The sequence below is a fragment of the Parus major genome, chromosome 2, assembly GCF_001522545.3.
Source record: "Parus major isolate Abel chromosome 2, Parus_major1.1, whole genome shotgun sequence".
Lineage (NCBI taxonomy): Eukaryota > Metazoa > Chordata > Aves > Passeriformes > Paridae > Parus > Parus major.
The window spans coordinates 9214144-9238826 of NC_031769.1; the positions used below are offsets into that span (position 1 = coordinate 9214144).

General features: G+C 37.5%; 1 protein-coding gene across 2 annotated transcripts in view; it reads right to left on the bottom strand.

The window, feature by feature from the left end:
• Positions 1–1253: 1253 nt before the first annotated feature.
• Positions 1254–24683, bottom strand: part of NCAPG2 (non-SMC condensin II complex subunit G2) — a 46166-nt gene continuing 22736 nt past the window's right edge. For both annotated transcript variants that reach the window (XM_015619095.3, XM_015619094.3), the window contains exons 13-28: positions 24142–24294; positions 22305–22527; positions 20909–21042; positions 20275–20448; positions 17968–18038; positions 17565–17718; positions 17222–17395; positions 16617–16727; positions 16366–16509; positions 15487–15586; positions 15023–15207; positions 14092–14235; positions 12154–12257; positions 8920–9017; positions 8595–8700; positions 1254–4733 (exon numbers count right to left, since the gene is read on the bottom strand). In XM_015619095.3, the coding sequence (XP_015474581.1) occupies positions 4682–4733; positions 8595–8700; positions 8920–9017; positions 12154–12257; positions 14092–14235; positions 15023–15207; positions 15487–15586; positions 16366–16509; positions 16617–16727; positions 17222–17395; positions 17565–17718; positions 17968–18038; positions 20275–20448; positions 20909–21042; positions 22305–22527; positions 24142–24294 (2127 nt within the window). In that variant the 3' untranslated portion in view covers positions 1254–4681. The remainder of the gene's footprint in view (positions 4734–8594; positions 8701–8919; positions 9018–12153; positions 12258–14091; positions 14236–15022; positions 15208–15486; positions 15587–16365; positions 16510–16616; positions 16728–17221; positions 17396–17564; positions 17719–17967; positions 18039–20274; positions 20449–20908; positions 21043–22304; positions 22528–24141; positions 24295–24683) is intronic.

Genomic DNA, 24683 nt, shown 5'->3' on the forward strand with positions numbered 1-24683 from the left:
TAACAGTTTCTGTTTACTAGAGTCATGAGCAGTAACAAAATAAAATTAACAGAACTCCTACTGCTGCACTTTTCAAACAGTGGTGACAGATAGAACAGAGAATGAAATTTCCTCAGTGCCACAGCATATCATTTCTACAACTTTGCTACAACCATGATGCAGAACTGGAGAGAGTGGAAGGTGATTAGAGAAGACCCAGAACACATCTATGCTGAACACTCCAGCCAAGTGAAAAACCCCCAGAGACTGCAGAGTAAATGAAAGACAAAGCTACAGCACTGCTGGAAGCCTGGGGCTGTGCCTCAGGTCATGCTCACACAAGCAGCCACACAGAGCCCAGAACCAAGAATTCTTATCCAGAGCACATTAGGCAAGACCTGTGCCTATTTGCAAGGGCTTAATGAACCTGAAGAACTGCTGGCCTCCCCTGGAAAGTTCTGCAGCTGTTCCTGAAAGCTGCCCTTGGCCAGCTGCTTGAGAAGGTGCCAGTAGTAAGCCATGCTCTTCTCTTGGACATGAGCAGCTGTCACAACAGGGGCTCCTGGCACAGGCATGCCTGGACTCTGCAATGGTCTTGGTTTGCAACACACTGGAGCAGATCAGCAAAGAATATGCGAAGTTCTGTGTTCCCAGTTCATCAGTTCACGCTGCTGTTCATGTATGTCATGATTTCTCATCACAGTCATTATCAGGAGTGTCCTTCACTAAGCATCTTTCAAGTAAGGTAAAAGATTTTATCAAAATTAGTCTGATTGCCCTCAAAATCAGAAGACCTCAGAACACTTGAGAGCAGCAGCACATGGGAGTTTAAATATAAAACAAGTTGCAGCTCTCACTGAGTAAACAACAGATACAAGGTGAGTTTTTTTTAACTTCCCTGGCTATTCTGAAGGTTTGTATGCTTGGATTTTATATCTCAACATTTATTTGCTAAGGAAGAAACTTGAGAATTTCTGTTTTTTCTTTAGCTCACAAGTTGAAGCTGTGATAGGTGGCAGATCCATCCAGACAACAAAGCAAATGAACATTGGCATTACAAAAAGGGCCCAAGTATTACAAACATTGATTACTGAAAGTAGTTTAAAGTTATTGCTTTCTCCAGTCTCATTGATCCTGAATGCATATTCACAAAGGGAAGAGCTCCAGACATGGCACTCACAGGTACAACTGTGACCAGAAAGTTTCTTCTGCAGGCAGCACCTGCCAGTGCCAGTTGCCCAAAGGAGTGCCATAGACTGGTGTTTTCTTGCTCATTTTTCAAGCAATTTTATTAATCAAAATCAGGTTCAACTTCTTCAAAAAGCTGAATGGATCTCAAAGGGTCTGTCTCAAGACTAAGGGAAGTTTTCAAACATACCAAAAGAACAATACCTCTTCCCCAACAGCACTTTTGATTAATAAGATGAAGCAAATCTGTTTTACAGGTTTACAAAAGATAACAGCAAGAAATGTCCTATTTATTTGGATCTTTCAAACATAAGGAAAATGTAGATTTAAATCTTTGCAAGAATAAAGTTTGGAATGAGAACAGCAAATGAAACATAGAACTCCTTCGATATTCTTGTGAAATTTGCCACAAAGGCCTAAGGAGAAAGCCCTGACAGACCTTGGCTCAAGGAATCCCAACACCATTATTTGTGTTGCAGAAAGACAATGTTTTTTCATGGCAGAGCAGTTTAGTGGAGCCAGACTAGAAATTGAGCTGAAATATGTTCACCAGCTGCAGGACTAACAGAAAATTATTTCAACCCTCTTAAGAACCACTTGAGTACCAACCACCAGGAAGACAAAGGTTTTTCTTTAAATTTTTTACCTTTCCTAGCAGTATCACCTCTGAGCTCTTCAAAGGAAATCCATATATTTCTGATGTTGATGGAATGACCTTTATTTCCTTCAGGCATAGGGCTATTGCATCTGTACCATGAATTCCATGAAAAAAGCAAAATTATATACTGAAGAAAAACAAGGCAGTAAATTTGGATTCTTTTCTAATCTAATGATATGAGCAAATACTGAGAGACTGAAAAGCAGAAAAAAGAAACTTATTTACATATTCATTGAGTAATTTGTATAATCAGAAGATTTAAAAGGTCATTACCAGAACACCTGCCTGTTAACAGATGTAGAAGAATGCAGGCCAAAGAACACAGTTTTTATAAAGATGTTGATAGATAAACAGTTGGCAGATCTGCAGCTACCTGCTGGGGCAGCATTAGTTCCTTTGGTCAGGCCACTGCTGTGGATGAGGTAAACCTGGAACCTTTGAATCCATGTACACACTGTCTATCCTTTTGCAAAGCTTGCCAGTTGTTTATTAAGAACTGCATTGCTTTCAAATATCAACATTCCAGCTAAAAACAGCTTTTATCTAGTAGGGAAGTTTTCTGTACCGAGGGTAACTATGGCTCTGATGTTTGCACTGACAGCAGATATTGAGAAAAACCTTAGTCTCTTACCACAGCCTGTTTAGACAGATGGGAGGTACAGCTTTGCACGAATCTTAATCAAGAATGAAGAGTCCATCTTAATTTGGCCAAATTGGTTAACTTTAGTGTCAGTGCCACTCAAGCAACATTGGAGACTCAATAGCCATTTGCACAGGCCCACCCTGAGAATCACTTCACTTAACTGTAGACAACCAAGTGCTACATCTTCAGGTCTAAGCTGGAGGGTGCGACTTTGGTCTGTGGCTGAATAGTTTTTTGGAGATTTCTATCAAATCTCCTAAACCAGACAAAACTAAAGCATCAGGAGGTGTGGTTCTAGGCGAGAGAAATTCCTTCACAGTAGCTGTTATAGGGCTGTGTTTTGGATGTATGCTGATAACACAAGGATGTTTCAGCTATTGCTGAGCAGGCCTTACACAACATCATGGCCTCTCTGTGTCTCACCCCACCCCTAAGGAGGCTGGGAGTGCATCAGGAGTGTGGAGGGGACACAGCTGGGACAGGAGACCCCAAATGACCAAAGAGATGTCATACCACATGGCACCATGCTCAGCAATAAACTGGGGAGAGGTTGTGAGGACACTGCCTAGGGACTGGCTGGGTGGTTTTATTTCCCTCTCTTTTTATCTCTTTTCCTCACAATTTGAAAAATTTTCCTAATTATTCAACTGTTTCTTTTTGATTTGTACCCTTTCAGTCCTGCCCCCATGTCTAAAGGGGAGGAGGCACTGAGGTGGTGCCTGGCTGCTGGCTGGGGTTGAACCACCCTATGAGCTCAGACAGGTAATTTACAGGTATCGCCATTAAGGCAAAATAACATTATGCAATCAGCATTCTTTAGACAGATGGGAGGTACAGCTTTGCACAAATCTTAATCAAGAATGAAGAGTCTGTCGTAGTCTTGGGAGAGCATGAAGAAAATTAAATAAGTGGCTTAGATGCCTGCATTATCTGCATCATCAGTACTAACTTATCAAAATAGCCAAATTTTTAAAAAATAGCTAAATATAAAATAATTAATATATTACTTAAATATGTATTTAATAGTTAAGACACTTTCCCCTAGTGTAGTGGGTACTGAAGCACCTGAATATTCAAATCATGAGGAAGCTCAGGGAGAATCTGATCCAATCCCCAGCTCAGCAGGGTTAAGCCCAAAGCTGTGATACCATGGAAGGTCAGTCCTCCTTGTCAGCCAAGTTCTGCACATCTCCAAGGATGGGTATTCCCACAGGTTTTCTGAGTAACCTCTTCCAGTTCAAATTTACTCTCATACTGATTGTTTTTCATGTCCAACAGGAAACTCTTGCTCAAGTTGTTTCTGTAGCCTCATATTCTCCTCCATTCATCTCTGGGGAAAGTCTGTCCTTTATCCTCCTGCAGGCAGGTGCAGGCAGCAAGAAGCTGCCCTTGTGCAGGTGCCTGCGTGAGTGGTGTAGGATTTGTCCATCAGGTCCAGGTCTTTGCTGAACAGCAGGAGATGCCCCTCGGTGTCAGCTGTGGCTCCCAGCTGCTGTCATCTGCCATCAGTCCAAGGCTGCTGCTCACCCTGTCACCAATCAGCCCTGGCAGCAGGGCCTGCCCTCAGCAGTGCCACAGCCACAGCTACCAGGGTGGCAATCTCACCCCTTAGCAGATTATTCTTCTACTCTGATGGTCCAGCCAGTTTCCCACTCATCTTCCAAGTCTACCCCTCCATCCCATCTCCCTCCAGTTTGGCTCTAAGGATACGAGACTGTTTAAAAGTCTTCACCAAGGATAGGAAACAAGACATTCTGTGCTCTCTTTTGTTCTACAAAAGGGAAGGAAATCATGTTGATAAGGCAGACTTTGCCCTTGGTAAAGCCATGATGGCTATTCCAAATCACCATTTTGACCCTCACATATCTCCAAGTAAGACTCATTTCCATAACCCTTAGAAATATGGTCTAGTTCTCCCAGGGACTGAGTGACCTCAGTCTCAAGAGTATCTATGATACAATTTTATTTGTTTTACAAAAACAAAGATACAAAAATACTGTTTTTACACTCCCCCCAAGAAGACATTTTTATACAGAATAATAACTTTGCAGCTGTTGAAAAATCTGTACTATTACATAATTTCTTTTATACATTTTTATACATTTTGCTTGCTTTAAATGAAACAATCTTAAACAATTCACAAGTTTACAATACAAGTTTTTTAAAAAGCAATACATCTTCCTTCAATTTTCATGACAAAAGCTTCTGCGTGCTCAAGGATTCAAAAACTCATCCAAAATTTTCAGAGATGATTCATACAGGAATCTGAAATGCCATAAAACAATGCATAACAGAATTAGAAATGCTAAATGCCAAATCAGTCCTCAGCTATTTGATTCTCAGAGGACAGCTACCACATGATTTCTTTGACCAGTTAGTCCCTATTAGTTTAGTAAAATGCCTTTACAAATTACTTTTGAAATAGCTGGATCCTTTTTCTTTCAACTTTTCCATATTTTATGCTAATCAGCTCTGTCTCTAGAATAACCAGCAGCAAACCAGTTTAAATTACTGTGTCAATTCAAGCACATTTTCTAATATTTCATCATCTAGTTAAAGAACTCACTTGTTTTCTGCACAGCATTGTTACTCTTTTGTTCAAACAAAACAGTGAAATACTTTACAGGTAATTCATTCTAAGATCACTTTTCATTCTTTTACTTTCTTCATTTCTTCCTCTCTGTTCAGTCTTTATAATTTTTGTTCTCACCTGTGGCAACTTTTTTCCCAGCCTGAGCTTTCTATCTTATCCTTATTAGCAGCTGCCTCATCCAGCTGCCCTCACCCTCCTCTTAGTCCAGCTCTGACTCTAATTACACACTCCTCTCTACAGTGCCACAGCCTTTAAACCAGAATGAAACTCCAGTGTCCAAGTAAGGTAGTGCTACAAGGTACTGCAGAATGTGGATAATTAGTTAAGTTCTGTGGGTTTAGGTGCAATGCTGCTTTGTATAAATTTTATTTTGTTACAGTTTAAGGCTAAAAAAACCAATGGATTTTTAATGTGGGACCATTGGCACAATGGCCAAAAGGCATAAATTGGGATAACTGTGATCTTCTCAAACAGACAAGCTGAAGTCAGTTTTACCAAGTACCTTTCTAGGGAATTTAAAGATGGGAGGCAGAGAAATCATACCCAGAGTTATAAACCAAAACAATTCAAGAGCCATGATTTACACATGCAATGAGAGTGCAATTAAGAATTTGGGAGCTAGCTAAATAATAATACTAAAGAAATATCTTTCAGCACAGCCATTAGCTAAATTTAAATTCTAATACTCATATATCAAAATGCTAAATAAAGTAAATACACAGTATTAAGTAAGAGTTATTATCCTATAGCACATTAGGTTTTACAGAACGTTAGACATTTTTCTTTAGCCTCCAAATGACTGCATTGACAGCTTTATCTGCATTTTTTGTGTTAGGCATAAGTATTTGCATTTTATAAACCAAATTAATGTGCGTGCCATTACTTTTGAGGAAATTCTCTCAATATACAGTATGTTGTCCAGAATTTTTAAATGCACTGAACAGCATTTTAAAAATGCAAACCCACAAGACCATCTGAAACCACTAACTCAGCTGAAAAGGGAAGACTAAATTGCACTGAAAAGTTTTGCTTCTGAATTAGTGCAACAATTCCTTGTATAAGGCAGCACCTTAATTACTACACCAGACAGCATTTTTTACTTTTTTCTTTCATTGCTAATATGTAAGAGATTACTCCGAAGTCTGAAGTTAAGATGCTGGCACAGAATACCAGTTCTCTTGGGAAATTAAAGAATGTCACCATTTCCTGGTATACCTGGATATTGAATAAAATAATCCCTCAAGGAGTTATTAGGAGATAATGCATTCAGAAGCAAAAACCAGTAATACTATTAAGAATGAGTTAAAACCCAGTAATGTATTTTAGCAAGCAGCAGCACAGTAGTGTGTGTTAGAGGTCTGTCATCATATTAATGACCAGAGATATAGCTTGCAGCATACCATAACTAAACTTTGGTAAGTTGAGTAGGATGATAAAATAGTTTACAAACAATAGGGCATGCTTCAGACCATGTATAATCACATTTTAGCTGCACATTAGCACACAAGCAGCAAAGCACTACAAATGGCACATCAGAAGCCACCAGAGGCCCAGCCTAGTCTGATGTTCTGTCTTAGCTGTGAGACTGCAAGCACACTTTAATTCATCATGTAAAACCTAATCACTGCAGAACTTCCTCCAAACCTCTTTCCAGCATCAATTATTTTACCTTTCTGGAGAGGAAAAATGCCCAACATAACTGTGCAAATATGAATCTCCCCCAAATTCTGCAAGGCTGTGTGATAGCTTCTGGATTTAATTATAGTACAATTCTGATTCACAGAAAAATTCCCATTCCCATTATCATATTCATATCCCTAACCCTTGAATTTTGTCTGCAACTGTCTCCTGGACTGGTATTATACAAAGGTAGCCACTCATATATCATGAAATTAAGACACTGTGTAGCATCTTATACTCTTCATCTGCCCCAACATGCAAGTTGATTTGTCCCAGTTCACTGGGCAGAGACGATCATATAGATTCATAAAGCAATTATCTGTGTTCTCACTGAAATTTATAGTCAGTAGTGCTCTCAAGTGGCAGCAATTATTCACTTTAATGTGCCTATTTATTTAATCATGTTAAGATTCTCTTTAATTTCACAGTTTTTTCTACTGTCTTGATTAGAAGTGCAAACTGAAACATGACGCCCTGCTGCTCTCCCTCTTTTCCAGATTACTATTATTATTATTATTATTGTTATTAAAAATATTCTAGTAGGATACTTGGAAACCCATCGTAAAATAATTTCATGGGGAAAAGAATAGGGTTTTATTTATATATGTTTGATTCTGTTTCTAAGCTAGGTCCTGACCAAAGGCCTTTTTGTTCACAACCAAGCAATTCTCCAGCTTTCCTGCAGGCCTCTTTCAGGTAGGAAGACTCTGGAAGGGTCCCCAGAGCACCATCCTCTGGATGGAGGCACAGCTCAGCCACCAATGTCTATGTCAAGTCACTAAAATGCCAGAGAACAACGTGCCTTAGGCCAGGGATCCACTGGGGAAGTGTGCTCAGGCTGGGAGAGCCATGCAAGAAACTTGAGTAAATGAAGCTCCTATACAATGAGGTTTCTATACAATGGGCTTTTTGGCTTGTTTGGGAGTCTTTGGTTTGTTTTGTTTTTTTTGGTTTTTTTTTTTTTATTTTAAAGTCTGTCTACTCTACAGCCATTGTTTGACTGAATAGTAAGGATCACTAGTTTGAAGAATGAAAGACTGCAAGGGCCTCTGCATGTTCAGACCTCTGTGGTGCATTGCAAACTTTCTCAGTAACTTTGGATTAATGTCCATAAACCCAGTGTGTACAAAATTCTGTATTTATGCTTATAATGGCTCCTTTGCACACTTTTTGATTCCATGGGCTATTCAATAACTAGGCTGAAATCAGATGTTCCCAAATTTTAAGACTTCAGTGAGACACTAAAGGCTAAAGCAATCATCATGACTCTCTAGACAGGGCTGAGAACTGATTACAAATACAATACAGTCAAATCACTTTCAAAAAATTTTTCACAAAAGATACACCAGATATGACACTTGAAATCCCCCCCACCAAAAAAAGCAAAATAAAATCACCTGTGGAAAGGTCTCAAAGTCATTGTTATACTCAGGTAAATATTTCCTGCCAGCATAGGTTTGGATTCATATATCCAATGCCAAAGTGTGGGAGAAAAATCTTCTAGTAATAAGAAATAGTAACTGGACTATTTGTTTTGTTCTACCCCTGCTGCAAACAGACCTGGACTTCAGAAGTGAATCCTGCAATATACAGGATCAAGTGATAACACATTCAAATTAAATGAAAAAAGCCCAAAGCTAAATATGTAAAGATTGCAATCACAGCAGATATAAGGGCAGGAAATTTAATACTGTGCAGGGCTCAATACCTCCCACTTCCCCCCCCTCAGTGTTTTAAACCTTGCAGTCAATCACTCAGAATGTTCTAACAGTGTTATGTAAGTACAGAACAGAACCAATTATTGCAGAGAGGGGATAGGAGAGCTCAGTGCTCCTTTCCCACTGTACACCCACCTTTCAGCACTGCTGAATTCTCCTGTGGCAGCATCCTTGCATACTATCAATTTCCTTTGAATGGCAGGTGCAATATCCTTTAGAAGTGAAGTTTTGTGCTTACCACCTATTTGAAACGAGTTGAAATGTTGGACAACAATAATAATTTTTCAAGAAAACAACCCCACCCTTCCATATTTTCATAGACTAACTTTAACTATAAAAGATTGCTTAATGGAAGATTAGATATTAAATTGGATTTTCACTGTCCTGGATTAACTACTGTGTGTTTCAATGTAGTACATAAAAAGAAAGATGGAAAAAGGACAAAAATGTTTTAACTGACCTTTAATTATATTCACAATGCAGACAGTAGCTGTTAGACTAAAAATCCCTTCAATTCCTTCAGAGAGAATGTACTCCATTAATTCATTTAAAATTGACCTAAGGCAAAAAATAAAGAAAAAATGTGTTATAAACCATATTTCTTTCAAAATAGAACTGAACAGAATGTATTTGTAATTATGCTACCCTGCCACCACAGCTTCAAAGATACCATGCAGGACAAAGCAGTGTGATTGGGTAACTGAAAACCAGGTGTCTCTGGAACTGAGAATATCAAAGCATGGTAAATTGCTTGGGAAGAAAATAAGAAAGTCTGCAAACAGGAAAACTGGCTGTTAAGAAAATTGAAGAGCTTGTGGTATATTTTAGGAAAGTCGATCCATGAAAAAAACAGTGGTTCTACTGGAATTTAATTCACAGAATTTGTACTGAAATTTCTAACTCAAATTTCTACTGAAGTTAGAAAAAATATATTCTATAGCTCCACTGGTTTGCTAGTACCTACTCAGACTTAACATTTTGACCTTAAATGTGTTTCTCATCAATATTAAAATAGATGATCTTCCAATTACAACCCAGTGAAGATCATTTTTAACTAAACAATGTCCTGAAACACTTCCAAGCAACATTTTAGTTACTGAAACTAAATAGCTGAATAACAGGACGATGACAGCAGCTCCTTGTGAAATACTAACCCAATATGTATCTTAAGAGATTTTTTCACCTCTAGCATGAGATGAAAGTATTACCAGCAAACTCTAGTGGTGTTTTGGGATATATGTCAAGGTAAGAGAAATGAAATGACAGTCACAGATGATGTCTAACAACCAAACTGAACTGCACTAGGGAATAAGTCAATACCACAGGATGGAAACAGTAACTGGTCATTAGTGTTTGCAGTAAAAATCCCAAATTTAACTCAGAAACAATTCTCAAAACCAGAGAAAAATAAAAGAACAAGATGGATAAAACAGGAGATGGAAGAGATCCTGGTATCCTCAGAGCACATAGCTAAATGTTCTGTGATCAACTAAAGGGGAAACTGAGAGCAGCAATTTTACATTACAGTAACTTTCCCTAACATATTTCAAAATACCTTTAGCAATATTATTATCTGTTATGAAAAAAGAACATCATACATTGCCAGTTCTGACTTCAATTGTTCTTCTGGCTTTTATTGTGCTAAGATATCAAAATGAAATATGCAGTTAAGAACCAATTCAGTAAAAACCTTCTGCAGAAATTCAAATATTGCTTCTAAGAGCTGAGAAAGATGAAAAATCTTTAGCTTCAGAAATAAGCATTATGAAGTTGCTCAGGCATAGCATCAGTTTCATTGTATCATTGTGGACTAACATGACTAAGCATTGATTCCATTTCACCTTGGCCTTAAATTGCTAACGGACACTACTGGGATCAGAGTCCTGACTTCATTGTTAGCATTGTTTGGGTCACTAAGCACACTCAACCCCCATGAAGGAACACTGGAATTTCATTAACCTGTAACAAGACTCACTGCAGCTGCCTTTCCCTACCTCCCTCCAAAAAAAGGTCATATGAGCCTGCAGGCAAAGAAAATAGAACAGAACAATAAGCTATTTAAAAATGCATATAAGGTTCAGAGGTAAATTCAAAAACTAGTTATTCAACATTTATTTGAATTTAAAAATTAAAATTTTATTGACAACATAAAAACCATTCTATATTAGCAAAAACCTTGAAAAAATTAATATACAACATTAACTAACTAACTTCAAAATTACAGCCATTAAACTGCTTGAAAGAGGGGGAAGGTCTGAAATAGTCTTTATACAGATAGCTTCCTACTAAAATGGAGAACACTCACACAATTGGACAGGGATTGCCAAGCTTCCCACTATTATGACTGCTATGGGGATTGAAATTCAGTGCTAGAGGCTGACTGGTTAGCACTGAAAACAAAACAGATTTTGCAGAACTCAGAGCAAGATGACTGTGAGCTCACAGAGAAGACACGCCAGATTTCGTAAAGTCCAAGGCATTCATGCTGACATAAAGATTTCTGAAACACCAAATTATTTGCTACTGGATTCTGATTATAGCCTATCAATACAGATTTATGAAAGAGCCTTAAAAGCAGTCTCAATTCTGAGGCACCAGTAGAACCAGATGGAAATTATCTCCAAATCTTTGCTCCAAAAAGATAAATTATAGAAGATACATTTTTTCCCAAGTACTCAGAAACAATTTGAACCAAACTTGCAGGTTTTTTTCCACCAAGAATGGACAAGATTCACCTTGATTACTACAAGAAAAAGTTTCAGAAGAATTAACTGATTTTCTGCATCTCTTTTGAAAAGAGATGTGTAAAATAATTGTTTCACTAGAAGAGAAGACCTTGATGGAGAGCTGCTGCCTCAAGCAAGTGCAAGATTTGGATTAGTTGGACTGTTGCTAGAATCTCTGGAGTCTTTTGTTTTGCAAGTTCAGCTAGAATTAGAGAAGGACTGAGAAGAAAAAAAACACCTCATGACAGGAGAGACAGGGATATTCAATGTCTGTCAGATGAGGAAGCTAAGAAGAGGAATTAGTTGTGGTAAGTTAGGGAGAGAAGTAGGACTTCTAAGCCCCTTTATAATTTAAAACAAGTCTAGTGTGTACAGTCATGTAAAGAAAAATTGAGTATGAACAAACCATGCAAAATGAAATTCAGTTGGGATAAAAGATATTCAGAGCCCTCTTAAATATAGCAAATACCCTCCCCCTCAGTTTAAATCTTAAAAAATAAATAACACAAGCTCACTTTTGCAGGCCTTTAGCACTCAGAGACTTTCTATTTTGAATGCTGTGACTTTAATACAGCCATAGGTATCTCGTTGCAGATGTTCAACTAAAGCATTAATTCTATTTCTGGCAAATATTTTATCTCATCTTAATACCTCTGTGTTGAGGAGACTCAGCTTTATAAGTATCATAATGAAAGAAGCAAGCCAAGATGTATCATTAAAAAACTCATCACGATTAACAGTCTTGTAAATAAGAAGAAATCTTGGTTAAAAAAATGGACTCAACCCCAGCAATCAATATCTACAGGCAGTATGTCAAGAAAAGGGGATTATTAAATAGTCCAAATAAATTTAGAAAGAAGCTAGTTCCTCAAAGTTTATTTGAATTCAGAAATTAAAATTTTATTGACAACATATAAACTGTTCTATATTACCAAAAGCCTAGGAAAAATTAATATAGAAACATTTACCTGACAACATTAACTGACTTCAAAATTATAGCCATTAAACTGCGTGAAAGAGGGGGAAGGTCTGAAATAGTCTTTGGCATAGTCAAGTCTTCTTCACTGGAAGCCTTAAACAGAATAAAAAGTCAACAACCATTATAGCTCAAGAAAGATATGCATGCAGAATATTGTATTTCAATAATTACACTAACCAGGACCTATCCTTAAATAATTAAAACATTCACAAGTATCCTTTGAATAGCTTTAATCCAACTCTGTTGTGTCCAAATAAACAAAACTAATTTAAATAAGAATGACTGAAACTAAACCACATAAACAGTAATTGTAACAAGGCAAATATTCTCTGCAGTTACTTTCACCACAAATTTCATTTAACTATACTCTTTATAAAGGCACAACCTATTAAACACAAATGAGTCCCCTCTGTGGGTCCAACTTGAAGTGTGCATCCATGATTTCTAAATGTAACTTCAGAGACAGTGATTTTCTGGATACCTGCTCTTTTTAGTATAAAGTTCTGGATAGAATGACAAATATTTAGTTACAAGTGAATTTTGATTTACAACAACCTGAAGGCAGGGAAAACACCAGCTCAGATGAATGACTGGAATAAACAATCTATGAGTATGAACCTCCAGTATATTCAAGCCCAGTAATGTTTCCTCTGCATCATCTGTAAAGAGCACCTGTCACCCTACAGTCTCTCAGCTGATACATCAATATCTGCAGGCAAACAGCTGGTCCTCCTTCAGCGCCTGCTGGAACAGACCCTTGAAAGCTGCTCTGTGATACTTTCTGGCAACTGTTTCTTGCTCAGTTTCTGACACATCCAGAACCCACAGCAAAAGTACAGCCTCTATACTAAAGAGCCTCAGCTCTTCCTTTTTAGTTCTCAAAGCTTCCAATCTCACTAATCATATTTGCTCCTAACACTATCTGCATTAGAAAAATGGGATGGGAACACTGCCCTTCTCCTTCAAGGACAGTTGTGGTTCCTTGGACTTTCAGAACATGAAATAACCTCTGTCCAACTTTCTTTACAATATTAGAGATTCTTTCTTTACTTTCCAAAGCAACACAGATCAGATATTTGGAAATCCTCTGCACCAAAAACCAAAGGAACCCAAAAAAGAGATGCAGCACATGAAATGTCTCTGTATGGAAGCAGAGAATGCCAAGAAGGACATCAGCCTGCTTTGAAAGAGAACTACAGAACCTTATGGGACCATTCCAAGAATATGGAATGGGAATCTGTCACACATCAGTTCACTTCCAAAGTTCCCTGATTTGAGTGAGACGAAGGGAGGTAAGTTTAGAACAAGCCCCTGTTCTCTGTCTTTCCCTGAGCCCTAATTGCTGAACACACATTGTATGGTGTGGCAGAAGCCTTTGATCACTTTGGGTCCACAGTCTTGGCTGTGTTGCCTCTCAGCCTCACACACACAGCCTTTTTTTCAGAGTGAAGGTGAAGGAACCAGGAGACATGAACACTCTGCAAACACTGCTCAGCAACAGCCAAAACAAACTGGTGTGTCCTCAACAGTGTCTTGGCCACAAATGCCAACCACAGCAGCACAGGAATTCCAGGGAGGAAAGCTGACTCCTTCCCAGCCAGTCCCAGTACAGAAGCACAGAGGGAATATTCCAGAACCCACGTTGTTAATTTCCAACACTGCCTAACTGCTAAGTCCTCCTGTCAAATGCAAATACTGAAATAGGTACCCAGACAAGTCTGTTCCTACACAACTGCAGTCAGAAATCTGAGCAATGAACTCTAATATGAAATTATAGCAAATTAAATTTCCTGTTTATTCCATGCCAACACACACAAAAATCCTCATCTGCAATACAAAGACTAATTTTCTGAATAAAGCTCTTTTGCTCCAACATAACACATAAAAAGTGAAAAGTGTTAAATAGAAAAAACAAAATTAACTTTACCTTCTGTAGCACACAATTTATCTCTGCTACTATTGAAGCCAAGAGAGTGGAGAGTACACCCTGGTGAACTGCTGGGAACAAGGAATGCCAGCACTGCAGTGAATGGATGAATTCTCCAAGAGGCATCTGAATAGAGTGAATCAACTAAAACCAGAAAGAAAAACACATATTTCTTTTCATATTGCTTGAGTATAATTGAAATATACCAGCAAGTCTCTCTGTGAAGTGCAGACCACACCTTGAAATCTTTGAGGTATCCTAGTCACTTGGGATCAGAGGGGGAATCAACAACAACTGGAAAGTCTACTCAGAAATTTGAGAGAAATTAACAAGGCAATGGTTCTTACAAAAAAGAACTGAATGTTTTTTGAGTCCTGAAAAGTAGATTGTCAGATTTCCCAGAATGATCCACCCATTTCACTACTACACATTTAGTATCTGCTTTAAAATATAGGAAGTCAACTTTTCTTTTAAGATGTGAGATTTTCAAGAATTTTAGAACATCATACATATTTTAAAGTTGGTATCATTCTGGCAAAAAGAAATAAATAAGAAAGAAAATTTCTCCTCCCTCCAAGATCATAACATATATAAAAAAATCCTTTGCTCTGGATTGAGGAAGTTCATCTAATTGCAGATAAGATTAACAACCTAGAAGTACCAGCAAGGTCCAGGATCACTGAAACAGAAGGAATTTGTTCTGCAATTTACAGGTTCTGCTGTCATGATGAGACCAAATTGGAAAAAAAAAAAAAACTGGTAACAAGAAAACTTAGAGAATTCAACTGAAAATTTAATCACATGTCTACCCAAACAGTAAGTCATAGTGAGGTAACAACCCCAAAGTGTCTAAGTATACCCCTTTGCATAAAAATCATGGATTCACCTACACATTAGCAATTACATAGCAATTTGAACTGTAATATGATACCTGAATCCCTTCTTCCTGTTCTTTCTTAAGTCTATGTGCCACACATTCTAAAATTTTCTGAAAGACGTTCTGTAGAGTGTGGAAAAGGTTTGTCACTTCCTCTGTCTCAGTATTCTGATTTAAAGAAGCTTCAATAATTTCTTTTAGCGTACACAGCAACACTGGAGCACAAAAGCCACCTCTCTCTAGAGAAAAACAGCACAATATAAAAGTTGTGATACTCATCAGGTACAAGCTTAAAATGAAACTCAGATACAACACACAGTGATAGTTTACAAGTGTAGACAATACATTTAGTTTCTGAGAACCCTTAGCTGAAATTTTCATACAGTCCAATTAATATTTTAAGTATGAATTCAGTGTTCCCTCCAACCCTTAAAAGTTAGGGATTAACTAACTTGCAAATACAAGAAAAGTCAGCTAAGTATAAATGCAGTTGTTGCTATTAGTACAAAATAGGGTACCTGTTTGCATAATCAGAAGAGTCATTTCTAAAAGGTGTGCTTGAAATGTGACATTTCCCAGGCCCACCATTATGACATCTTTACACACTGTCAGGTAGGCCTAGAAGAGAGGTGCAAAATTATAGGAAACCCAAACTTTATGTAAAGTGACCATTCAACAAAACTCAAACATAGTAAAACCACAAACTCTTAGCCAAGAAGCCCTGAGAGCTGGTGTAACTAACTGCAGTTACTCAGTTCACACCTGCTGACAAGCACAAATTCCAAGCAGTTCTTCTAATGTTTCCATTGCCCTTTCCCAACAGTAAATGATTTCTCAAAAGGCAGTAAATCCTCTCTTTTTTACTCAGGCTCAGATCAAAGGCATTGATACTTATCATGTACTGAGGCAAAATATGACGTCTTACCTGCCTTTAATAGCAAAATTGAAACCAGACAAAAAGCAGACAAAAAGAGCTTTTCCCTACAGACACAGAGTTGTTACATGCTAAAGAGATTATTATGAGACAGACATAGACAGAGTGAGAATTTTTAATCAGCCTGTGTATATGTGAACTGAGCTGTTCAAGGACACTGACTGGGACCAAAGTTAGCCAAATCTTTCCTTTCACCAAAATCTGGTAAAAGCTCAGTGGTAAAAACCACCTTGGGTTAAATGAAATGTCAGAGGAATGCAACAGAAAACAATTCAGAACTAGCTAAAACGTCACCCACATTATATCATCAAATGCTTTCTTTGAAGGACAAACAAAGATCAGGGGTAAGGGACACTGTAAATGATGACACAAGTGCCAGTGCAGTTTGTCTGCATACAAATTGCTACACCTACACCTTTTCAAACTGAAGGCAGCTTGATTTATATTATAAGAATCTTCTAACCTGGATAATTAATTCAGAAACATCACTGTGTTTTGAAATGCCATTCTCTTGATCACTTGCTAGTATAAAAGGTACAACTTGACTTTCTATCCAAGTGCCTGTCTCCTTCAGAAGTGAAAGGTAATCTTCTCCTTCTTCAGAAAACTGTAAAAAAACAATGGGAAGTTTACCAATTGTGTCTCCAGTTGTTTTTGAATTTTCTTGTACTGTCAACTGTAACTCCAGCTTATTCTGGAAAGCTATATGCATACCTTGTGCTGAAGATGAATACTCAATCTGCAAAAGAGACTGAAGGCTCTTAGGCTGGTTGCTTGATTCCAGACACCAGAATCTGTTCCTTTCAGAACTGAGCCAAGAACCCGCTGAAATATCAAGGTTTACGTTTATATTTTTCAGGAAATCTTTTCAAATGTTTCTTTCCTCAACAGCTTTAAACAAAAGGTTAAAAAAACCTCCAAACCCATAAAAACAGCAAAGCACCAAGCCCAAAAAAACCAACAAGAATACTTTAATACTTCCATTTTGCAGTGCCATAATTTATTTTCAGACTGTTCCTTATCTGCATATTCTGAAAGTCAGGTGCCTTAAAAAAACTCAACATTAGATCACAAAAATTTTGAGATAACTAAAACTGAGAAGCTGGTTAAAATCTGCCATCTATAAACAATTCTGAACTACTATACTTCTGTTTAGAGTATTTGTCAGAAGTCAAAATAAAAAGGAAAATCTTTTTACAAAGGGAGAGGGGATCATGATTCTCATTTATTTGTTCTTGCATGCCTTTAGTTTGACTCGGGCAATATACGATGTTAACTACTGATTTTATAAACACTGTTTATGATAAGGAGAAAATTACCTTTGCAGCACCAAGAATTTTCAAAAGGTTCTTCAGTTTCTTTTTAGGAACAGAAAGGAGGCAACCACGATTGACAGGATGAGTCAATAAATACTCAAGGTAGTCAATTGCTAAGTCTGGCTTTGATTCTTGTGTTACGTGGATACGTACTCGACGCTCAGATGTTTTAGTATTCTGAAGAGCAAGGAAGCACAAAACCAGTACAAGTCTTAGTATCTGACTTTAGAACTGATTTCAAAGCAGAATAATATAGCATTAAAAAGTCTTATTCTATTTTAAAAAAGTATGATGCCTTAAAGAAGTCTGGCAATTCCTATACTCCCTGTCATATGCATATGCAGACCTTTGTTGGGGTGAGGGAGTCAGACAGCCAATCGCAGGCTAGTTCCATAATGTGCCCCACTTGACCCCAGCGGCACAGGCAGTCGATCAGGATAGAATATTTGCCTTGGTTAGCTCCACTGTCAATATTTCTGAGTCTGGAAACCACACCACAGCTTAAAAGCAAACAGACAAAAAGATACATTATCTTTACACCCTTAAGTGCAGAAAACAATTAGTATAATACAAACAAAGGATTCACCAACAACTTAGACTTGAACATCACTAATTTTACTGACTTACCACAGTTTTTTAGGATCTTGATTTATCCAAATAGGCATTTAATATATCAGACTGTGAAAAATGAACAAATACAGCCAACAAGAAATTTCTTGTCATTTGCATTTTGGATTTCCAGACAGTACCTGAATGTAGGAATAGCAGCAGGGGGCATAAAGGATGCCAGAATAACCAATGGAGTCATGCACCGCTCATCCTAGGATAAAAGAATTACACCACATGATGTAAATGGAAGGTACATACATCCAAGCAAAACTAAAGAGAGTACTGAGAAAGTATGATTACATTTTCTTAGATTAAAGATTTCCCTTTTTCACTACAAATGGAGCTGAAAGAAACTCAAATCAATATTAGCTTGCAATCTGAAATGTCTGATTCTTGGTTTTGGAGGTCAATTGTTGTATCCTTCAGCTTTCTGACAAACTGCCAGAATAACTACCATGAATAATCAGTCATGGATCCATTAAGTTAATACTCATTGCAAAAGAAATAGTAGCTCTACCTAACTTTTTTTCCCCATATGACTAAGATTTAATTGCACAACCATGATACCATCTAACTCCTCTCAAGTAACCAATGCCTTAAATGAATACTCATTCACACCACAAACTTATTAAAAAGACTCTAAAGGAAAGTGTTCTTATATAAATAACAGTGGTAATGTTTAATGCACTATTATTCATTACAACATGAAATAATACATGGTCTGGGCCACAACATCATCTCACTCAGGTTATATAGAAACCAATCTATGTTAAGAACTCTTCAAAAATAGTTTCTCTCTATGTCCAAGCTTCATGGAAACAGCCAAATGAAATTATCACCTACTTGGCCATTCCAAAATATAAAACCGTTTTTAGAGCTCATATTTTTAAAAGAACTTTTAAAATATATTTGTAGCTTTTTCAGGAAAGAGACAGGCTGCTTCAGTATGTTTGTAGCCTTTTAGGAACTAAGCCCCTTGATGACAGGTCCTTTTACATCCAAGCTGCTTACTCACTATAAGAATATCAAAGTCAAAGAGTTTGTTTGCTAAAGCTGGATATCTTGTCTGTTCACCAGGCCCTTTCAGAAAGGATGTTACATCCTCAACCCAAAAAGATTTGGAATGTCTTTGACAACTTCCAAATGCTTTCAGGGTAAAGAGCACTCATAAATCTGTGCTGCAGAATAATATGTTGCAATGAGCTGCTTTTCACTCCCTGATTATCTAAAGCAAAGTTGCAGTGGAACAGCCACCATATTTCAGGATACTTCAACATAAAAGCCATCAACTGAGAAAAAAGATATCCAGTATGTAATCCTTCCAAATTCACTCTGGGAGCAGCAGCCACTACTGGTGACTCTTAGGACGGCATCCTACTCAAGAATAACACTAAAAAAACTACAGCAAGGAGACTGACAATTTGAAAATGACTTATTTTAATTAACTGCCTATATCAAACCAAAGCAATAAATAAATGCATCAACAGATCATTAGAGAGTATTCAAATTAGCAGAAACCTCAGAATCACAGAATGGTTTCGGTTGGAAGGGACAAAGAGATCTTGTTCCAACCACCCTGCCATGGGCAGGGACACCTTCCACTTAGCCAGGCTGTTCCAAGCCCCATCCAAGCTGGCCTTGAATACTGCCAGGGATGGGGCATCCACAGCTTCTCTGGACAACCTGTGCCAGTGTCTCACCACTTTCACAGTAAAGAATTTCTTCCTAGTATTTCATCTAAACCTACTTTCTCATAGTTTGAATCCACTGCCCCTTGTCTTGTCACTACACTCCTTTGAAAAAAGTCCCTCTCTGTCTTTCTTGCAGGCTCCCTTCAGGCACTGGAAACTACAAAGCCTTTTCTTTTCCAGGCTTAACAATCCAAATTCTTTTAGCCTTTCCATTTAGGAGAGGTGCTCCATCCCTCTCATCTTGGTGGCTTCCTTTGGACTCACTCCAGCAGGTCAGAAGGACATGTTTGGCTTTCTGGGCTGTGAGTGCACTCTGCCAGCTCATATGCAGTGAAAACAGAGCCTCAGCTGCTTCAGTTGCAGCTGAATCATAAGTGGTGCTGGTGGAAGAGTCTGGGGGACAGTGGGTAGAAAAATATGTGGATTCCAATGTACAATGAGTATTTATTCTGCAATGGCACATTTGTGTTTACTGTTTCCCAAAAGTTCTAAAGCATTCAAAAGAATAAAACCCTAGAAAAACCTTACAAGGAGAGCAATTTATTACATAAGTATTTCTGAGCTGACTATTTATATAATGGCTCATCAGTCAGACACTGCAGTTGGAGAATAGTTTCTACCAATTTGTGCTGTTTATAGTTTATAGCAACAATAAAAAAGAATATTTAATGCCATAAAAATAGATAAAAGACATAAAACATGAAAGCATCTGAAGAAAATACTGAGAAAATACAGGAAAATCTAGGCTTTCTTTACCTGAAATACTTTAAAATATTCAGGAAGTACAGAAGCAAACTTCCTGATAGCATAATCTTTGGCATCTTCATTGTGATCTAGTGCTTTGTGGATACTTCTCCAGAGTATTACAGTGATCTCCAACAAGCTTGCCATGCTGGCCACATCATTTACTGACAACACATTATCCAACACCTGAAATACAAACACTTAGATGATATTACCCATTATGTTTTCAAATAGAAATTTAAATCAAAATAAGGCTTAAAAGACACTGAAAATCCTTCTAGTCCCTTTACAAAAGACATTGTGGTTGTCATAGAATAGGAACTCCACAATTCAGTCTTAATCTCTCTAACTTCACATACCTTGTAATGGTAATTTTTAAAATAATTCAACTGCAAAACCAACCAATTTATAATCAGCACTAGAATTAGGCAACTATTAATTTGCTTCATATTCCTTCTACCTTATTCTAGCTACTTGAAAAAATTTTTGCTGCTGCAGGACATGAAAATCCAGTAACAGTGGTTCCACCCTTCCAATTCCAGAGATGCCCAAGGGCCTTCCTTTAGTCTTTCTGTCATATTCTGTGTGACATTAAGCTGCACTGAAAACAAGTTACCAGAATTTTGCATAAAATGTACTATCTTACACTGGTGTTCTCCCTTTCACTTCCATGTTCTTCATCATCACCACCATCATCATCCCCACTATCATGAAGACTCTCCTTCATTGCTTTCTGGATGCAGGCATTCAAGCAGCGCCGAATAGTGAGCATCAATTTAGCTACATTTAAAATGAGTAAGAATAGACATTTGCTATTTAATGAATGTTGGTAATAAATGCTTCTAATTATAATTATAAACAATAATATTTTAATAATAAATAGTCATTACTTAAAATAATTAATAATTATAAATAATAATTATTTTCATACTGTAAAGACAGTATGAAAAGTAGCCAACAGAATCAGAAACAGCTAGGAAAAAATGGAGAAATTTCCTTGTAAAGAAAATGAAAAAAATCTGAACATGTTTTATATCCTCAAGTATGAAGAAGAAATGACAACATTATCATCAGGGTCTTTAATTTTATTGTTAAAACAGTATACTAAAAAAATAACCACCACCTCATCAAAATGAGAATCAGAGGAAGCTCCCACAACTCCTAAATTTAATCTTTAGTGTTAACCTAATGACCCACGTTCTAGAACACATTCCCTTCTATGTCAATTCCCATTCTTTGGAATAGATGTTGTAGCCCAACCATTGTACTCCTGAATGAGGAGCTCAGCTCTAGAAGAAGTGAAAGGGTTATGACCACTCTGATGGAAGTACAAGCTGATTTCATAACCTTATCAAGATGATCAGCTGAGAGGCAATGGTTTGGGCATTTCATCCAAGTCACTCCATGCTCATTACTTGGGTTTTATCAGAACTCCTCTGGAACAAAATTTTCCCGATTTTACTAGGTTCAATAGGACTTTTCCTAAAAAGCAGTGACATTCTGGACAGTACATGCCCTCTTCACTGAAGCTTTCTGAAGCTTTCTGAAAGAGGACTTTTTAGATTTTCCCTGAGCAACTTGAAAATATTGATCCACAAATCCCAGATAACCAGATTATCAGATGTAAACATTTTTTCGGTTTCTATATAATCTTTCATGTGAAGATCTCAAATCACTTAAGGCACGGGGTACTTGCTAGCCTTTTTCTACATAAGAAATAGGTATCAGCTGAGATAGCTGTAAGGTCTGTGTAGGGAGAAAGGGGAACAGAAGGAACTGGTGCCACCATGGGGTGGGGTGTACAGCTCAGCATCAAAAAGCAGAGATGAAAATCTTTGATCTCCTCACTGTTGAAAAAGCTGATGACTTCACCTGCTGTGCTTATTGCTGGTGTCAAGAATTCCAAAAACTACAAACTAATATTATACTAAGCCCCCAAAAATCTAGCAGCAATGTACCACTGTTACAGAAATAAGAAGAAAAAAGCATTTACATGGCATGATATCAGTAATTCCAAAAGCTCGCAATGTTTTGTACTTTACCTATATTGGTGGGGCCAGTAAATTCATAAGCATACTGATAGAACTTCCTGGCTGCTGCTGGGTTCATCTGGATCAGAGTGACACAGCGCTCACACCACACCTCCTCGGGCTGGGTAGTGGGGAAGAAGGAGTTCAGCAGGAGGTTCACAATGCGCCGGGACACCGGCCTCGAATCAACTTCAAGGCGAGACAGGAGATGCTCCATGGGACAGATATTCCAGAACTTTGTAAAGTGAGAAAAAGATATTCAAAGGAGTTAAATAAAAATGGAGAAAAAAAAATCACCTTCAGTAAGTGATTTCCATGTCAACAGTCTATACAAATGTAAGGAACATTAACTTGGAAAACATGAAAATTTTTATTTTTTTTTTTATTCTTACACCAACGTGAACCAGAGATCAAATTCTGCTGCAATAATGGTATTTGCTGTGCTGATGTTTTTAATCTCCTGGTATCTCTGACTCACTGGAAAAACCGTGGTTCAAGCAATTCCAGTTCAATACACCTGCAATATAATGCAATTCCATCGACACAGGGAAGAACTATTTACTTTACAAGGATATCATCGTAAATACAATTATCTGTCACTATGTGCCATGTTTCATATTCTCCTCACAGGAAGAAGTAGGACCAAATTATTTACAAGTATTGTGTACACCTTAAAAACCTGTATGGATCAACAGTCTTTCCAAAACCATCCCAAACCCCATATTACTAAATACTGAATGCACCCCACCCTTAGCAGAGCTCCAGTTTATTTGTAACACAGAAATCAAAGGTTATGAAATTCAGATGGACTACACAGCTCTTCTGCCAGCGGTAACACTACATTTGCAATTTTTTTGGAGATGATTCTGAATTAATTATGCTGGACAATTTTGAATTAAAAAACGAAGTATTTTTCAACACCAAGGAACCTATTTTACTCTTGAGTAGAAATATTTGCAGCAGCTAATTACCCTATGAATTTGAACCATGGATGTCCCTATTAGAACTGTCATAAAAAGTAAGTTTAAGGTGAACCCAGGACTTACCAGGGATATACATTACAGTTTCTAAATCAAAAGAAGTTATTGAAAAACATCTAACACTTACTAGGATCCTTTTTTTCCTTATGCAAACCTGATCCTTCCTTCCCCTAAAATATCCCTGACATTGAGAATTAACCTTTTTCTCTGTCTTTAATGGCAGCGAACTCAGAATAATTCACAAACCAAGTGACCTCATCCACTCCTTGTATGGCTTTCTCTCTACACCTTTCACCATCTTCAGAGCTCTCCTCTGGATGCTTTCTAATAGTTTTATATCTTTATTAGTCTTAGAAAGAGACAAAACCAGTTAAATTAAAATATAAAACTGAAAATAAGAAACTATTAACATTAGAAAGTGGAATAAGAGCTCAAAGATGCTATAAGACTTGTAGCTGGACAGTGTCACCCTAAATAAGAGTCCACAGCAGAACACAAAATACATTAAACATCACTATAAAAAGACACCAAAATCCCAAAGGATGTGCCCACAAATTTGGAAAAGACATGATAAAAGTATAAGAATCAAAGCAAAAAAGCTAAGGGTGAAGGTGTTAGGCATTTAGAAGAGTTGGGAGCTGAGGGAAGTGTGGCTGTAAACCACTGCTCTCCCCTGCCCATCCAACAGAGAGAACAAAGGGCCCACAGAGCACTCAGGATACCACAAATATTTAGAGTATAACCAGAGCAAAGCAGGTTACTTCTTTCTTTTTTTAGGAACACTGCAGAAGTCTCAAAATGTATTTTTTTTTTTAACATAAATTCCTCGATTTTGTCTCCTTGCTATTTATTGAGTGTCATTATCCTACCTTAGCAGCCTTGGTAGCCTTCACTTTGAGCAGCATTTCCACAAAAGCCACTCGCACTTTCTCAGAATTGTCATGAAGACTGTGTTTGGTTGCAGGCAGGAGTTGTTCCAGGAGTGGGTGACTTAGTTTGTTGTCCAAAATTACTGGTAGGCACTAAAATTAAAAAAAATAAATCCCGAAAGAGTACAGCTGAAAAATCTGTAGCTAAAAATTGTTTCAGTAGACCATGACACTTCTCATGTCAAATAAAGCAGAGGCAGACATTGTGCATGCTTGGTTTTTTGTAATATTTTTTGGTAAAAACTGCTTTGATTACTTCAAATTTACAGTGAACTGTTTGGTGAACTCACCTCAGCTGAATCAGCTTCAGACCTACACTAAGACCATGGTCTTATCCACTACCTGAGGGCACTCAGCTTTCTAAAATATGCTGATTTTAAATTAAAAATATATTTCTTTGTTCCAATTCATTTTAATCCAGCACTTTCTATTTATCCAGGATAGCTCCTCCATGCAGCAGTAGTGGAGAAAGTGAGGATTAA